The following is a 4,514-nucleotide window of genomic DNA, read 5'->3' on the forward strand; positions in this document are numbered from 1 at the left end:
GCGCAAAAACGAACTCGGAATCAAACCAAACTTGATCTAAAGGATCACTAGACACTAGGGAACATGACCATAAGGTCAAATCCTAGACAACACCTCTGTAGGCCAGGGAAACAACCCAAAACACATACGCGTATATGTTCGGATAGGTCATCAAAAATGATGATTTTCTCTCTATCCCTAATCTCCCAGTCGAGGAGGTCCTGGTGGTGGTCTCGGATCTGGAAACGGACTTTCCTAGAGCCAGATATGACTACTTGAAGCTCTAAGCAGGTCTACGCTCACAGACGCACACACACACACTACCAAAACACGCATGACCACAATCAAACAATAGTAAAACTATATTAGAACATACCTATAAAGTATCACTGTAAAAGAATGACGAGAGCACGCGTAGCAAGCTCGAGAAGGTTTGCTCAAAAAACTCTCTTAGCTCTTCTTTAGTCTCTTCACTGCTCGGTCCCTTACAAATGAGCTAGGAAGTCACTTAAGTACTCCCAGTCACTCACAATAACTGAGTCATCAATCTTTACAACTTGGAAGCCTCATCTGGCCCCATTACATCATTGGTTATACATCTGATGACTCATTCATACATGGATTCACGGGATTTTAGACATAGTTACGAGGCATAGTTACGGGAATTTTATAGGACTTCCGAGACTTCCGGCCATTGACTAGTCGTTGACGACTTGGGCTCCAATACTCCCCCCCACCTAGTCCATGTCCGTCCTTGGACATGCTGGTAACCGGTGCTTTGTTGGTTGTGCTGGCTTGATTCAGCATTTGTTCTTGAGTGGTTGGTAGAGAAGAACAGGATTTCCTCATTTGAATGTAGGTTTACTGACATTATCTTGATTCGTTGAGGTTGTCTTGAACTCCACAGCACTTGTCGATGGGAACTCTTTGAAGAAGAGGTACCTCCTTTTTGGAAAGTGACTTCTTCTGTTTCTTTAACATTGGCTTGTAGTAGTTGAGCTCCCATTTTGAAAGAAAAATTTTACATATTTACCATGTAGCACCTTTGTACCAGCACATCCTCAGGTATGGTATCCTTGGTGGTGGTCAATGTTGTCATGAAGATCATGTCCTCCATTGACTAGTCTTTAGCCTTCTCCATCTTCTGCCATTTGGCTGACAAAAGATAGGTGATGAAGCTCTGACTTTAACCCTGTTAGTGCTTTATCAGCGGGAGTATCTGTTAGTCATATGTGTATGACTGCTTTGGACTTTATGATTCTGTGGTCGCTGAGTTTTGTATGCTTCACTTTCTAGCTTTGATATTCTTGAAAAATGTTTAGTCGGTTGGTGATTCTCCTTTTGTATCCCTGTTGGACCTTGAAGATTCGCCAGTTGTCATTGATGTTTGCTTGATGTATACTGGCATTGTGCCTTTACTACGAACTGAGCTTCGAGCGGTTTTCTATTTATATTTGTATACTTTAGGAAATAAAAAAGAAAACAAGACAACTGTACATGAACTCGAAAAACAAAGTATTTGTTGCACAAGAACTAAACCCATGTGCTTCAGTATCTCCTGCTTGAGATTTAAAACCTAAGTAATATTTGTATAGTAATCTGAAGCATACATAAGGGCCTTTTCCTTGTAATTTTATACTTTTTTGAAAGAAAGAAAGAAGGAAAAATCTCTGATATGTACACTTGTTCCCGTATGTAAGAAAAGAAAAATAAAAATAAAAAGAAACAAAATTGAACCTCTTCAGCTGGCCCATGTGTGTATAACATACTCTTAACACACACCTACCTCACTAGATAACCTGTCTCGCACTCGTGCTCCCCCCACCTAATCGAAGCACTAAGTGCGATGACCAGTTGGACTTAGGAGTATGCAAAGGGTTTACAAGAAGACGTGCCTATGCAGGCCAAGTAATGCGGCCCTAAGTATGCATTTGAAAAGATATGCATTCAAAGCAATGCTGTGCAAGATTAACAGGTCATGAACAATTTATCCACAGGCTAGCTGATGGCAAGGCATCCTAATCTAATTATGTACATTAATGTTACATGGTGCTTGATCACCTGATTTTACATGTTATTCGATGAAGAAGCGAGGTCCGTTGAGAGGAATGAATCTTTAATCTTGGACCAGCTTATTTTGTCTGACCAACTCCACTGAGGTAAGAGAATACTTGAGAAGCCAAACAATTGAACTTGGAGGTCCAAGGCGCGCATTTGCATCTTTTGTTTAGTCTTCTTGATGTTAGCTATTTTAATTTGCATGGCATGAGATGTAGATACCTGAGTTGTTTGCTTCACTCGCCAGATAGATTTGACTTGACGTGATTCAGCTATGTTGCTCTGCTTGGTGTTCTTTTGTCCTTGAGGTGACTTTGATGGTTGGTCATTGTTTGAGGTTTTCGGATGCCAGATCCATCGTGTGGTAGCTTCTTGTGTTGTAGTCGAGGAGTCTTTAAAGATTTTGGTCACCATACCCATTTCGAGGATGAACATTTTGGTTCAGGGGTTGACGCCAGATTTTCTTGAGGCTTTGTTGACTTTTGTGAAGGCAGATGAGACTTTGCTACCCAAACATATTGGTCATTTATGCGGTGGACGAATCTCTTGGGGATCCACTGTGAAAGAGGAACAATAGGCGGTTGATAATGATTTGAGGTGGCCTGTTGGTGTGTCCTCTTTTTCTGTTGTTTCTTGACCTTTGTCGGTGGACTCTTTGTAGCCTGAAGAGCAGACTTTGGCACCCAGATCTCTGAATAACATTGATGTTGAGCTTGAACTAGATCCTTTGGTAGCCAAAGCTGTTTACCATTTTGAGCCACTAAAGTTTGTCGATGTCGAACCTGTTTTTTGGTGGCTTTATTCTTCTTTGAAGCGGTAGATTTGATTGTCATTGATGAAGCAGCTTCAAGCAGCTTGTCCTTGCGAATCCATTGGAGAGTGGGTATCTTCAATTTGTTTGTTTCCATGAGCTGATGTTTTGGAAGCCACTTGAAAGTAGCTTGCTTCGCAGAAGACTTCTTTTTCTTTGATTTTTTTGCTTTTAGGGAAGGTTTGGAAGTATTTGAAGTTGATGGAGAAGATATGGGGATTATTTTGGATTTTTCAATAATTGGAGAGGAATTTGTAGTCATTGGAGAGGATTTGGGGGCTACCGCTTGAGTTGGCTGAATTTCAGTTTCTTTAAATTTTGACGAAGTAGCCGTGGTTGTAGCAGGGGCAGTGATTGTAGTGGTTGTTGATAAGGCAATATTTTCAGGTAAGGGTAACACCGGTATGGCATACATGTCTTTTGGTTGTCGTAGGGGTACCCATAACCTGTTGTCACCACTTTGACAATGTACCAATTGTCTCCTCCAGTTGATGAGATATTCATGTTTTGCTTGCCATGAATGTCCAAGAATAACTGGTACATCCTGCATTCCCGCTTGGGTGACAAAGAACTTGTCCCCACACATTAGCTCACTTACAAATAACATCAATTTTGTAGCACCGTGAGCCTTGACTACTTGCCCTATGAATGACTGAAACTGAGCGTGAGACTCTTTAAGTTCCACAGTAGCAAGTTTTTGAAAGAACTCATAAGAAATAGTGTTGCCTTCAGCACTTTTCTCTATGAATGAAAAAGTTTGGAGTCTCTTTGTTCCTAATTGAACAACAATGAATGGAAGACATGTTTGTTTCTCTTCCATTTCTTTCTTTTGTGTTTCCAATACCCCAAACTTATACCGCTTGGACAAGTGCTCTCTCTCGGGCTTCTTCCTGAGCCATTTCAGCCACTAACTTTTTCTTTTCTTGTCGCCATTTTGCCCTATGAAATCTATCGAGATCCTGTTGAGTCAGTGGTGACAAATATTTCTTGATTCTGTAGCCACTGATCCAATTAGGCATTTCCTCACCGTCTAGTGTAGACAGCTTAACAGCTCCGCTAGAGGACAATCCAGATATTACGTATGGTCCTCTTCCTCGCTTAGTAAGCTTAGCCTTGAACTGCTTAAGCGTATAGACCAGCACGAGATCACCTAATTTGAACTCTTTCATTTTAATATGGCGATTGTGGAACTCTTTTTGTCTACGTTTTAGAGCATACATGCCTGCTACGGTAGATAAGCGTGTCTCATCCAGTTGCTCTAATTCGTGGAGTCTCTCTGAGAGCTCATGCCCTATCCACTCCAACTCTTTAGCGGCTCTCAACGTTGGAATTAAAAACTCCATTGGTAGGATAGCATCCAGACCATAAACCATATTAAATGGTGTTGTCCCGATGGCCATTTTGTATGCCATTCTGTAAGCCCATAAGGCTGAATGGAGTTTTAAATTCTAGTCAGCAGACTTCGAGTCACTCACTATCTTTGTTAGCACCGCTCCTAATATCTTATTGGTGCTCTCAGCTTGGCCGTTAGCTTGCGGATAATAGGGTGTTGACTTCTTGTGTATAACCATAAACTCATCCAGCAAGTGTTCAATCACTTCATTCAAGAAGTGTGAACCCCTATCACTCACCAACTCGATAGGCAACCCATATCTTGTGATTATAC

General features: G+C 41.3%; 1 protein-coding gene across 1 annotated transcript; it reads right to left on the minus strand.

The window, feature by feature from the left end:
• Positions 1-3,699: 3,699 nt before the first annotated feature.
• On the minus strand, positions 3,700-4,260 carry LOC147886778 (uncharacterized). Its single transcript, XM_087395315.1, has one exon. It carries the CDS (start codon positions 4,258-4,260, stop codon positions 3,700-3,702), a length of 561 nt encoding a protein of 186 aa, XP_087251441.1.
• Positions 4,261-4,514: the final 254 nt, after the last annotated feature.

Source organism: Dipteris shenzhenensis, chromosome 24 (genome assembly GCF_047967505.1).
Source record: "Dipteris shenzhenensis isolate YYH24624 ecotype China chromosome 24, Dip_SZ_1.0, whole genome shotgun sequence".
Classification (NCBI taxonomy): domain Eukaryota; kingdom Viridiplantae; phylum Streptophyta; class Polypodiopsida; order Gleicheniales; family Dipteridaceae; genus Dipteris; species Dipteris shenzhenensis.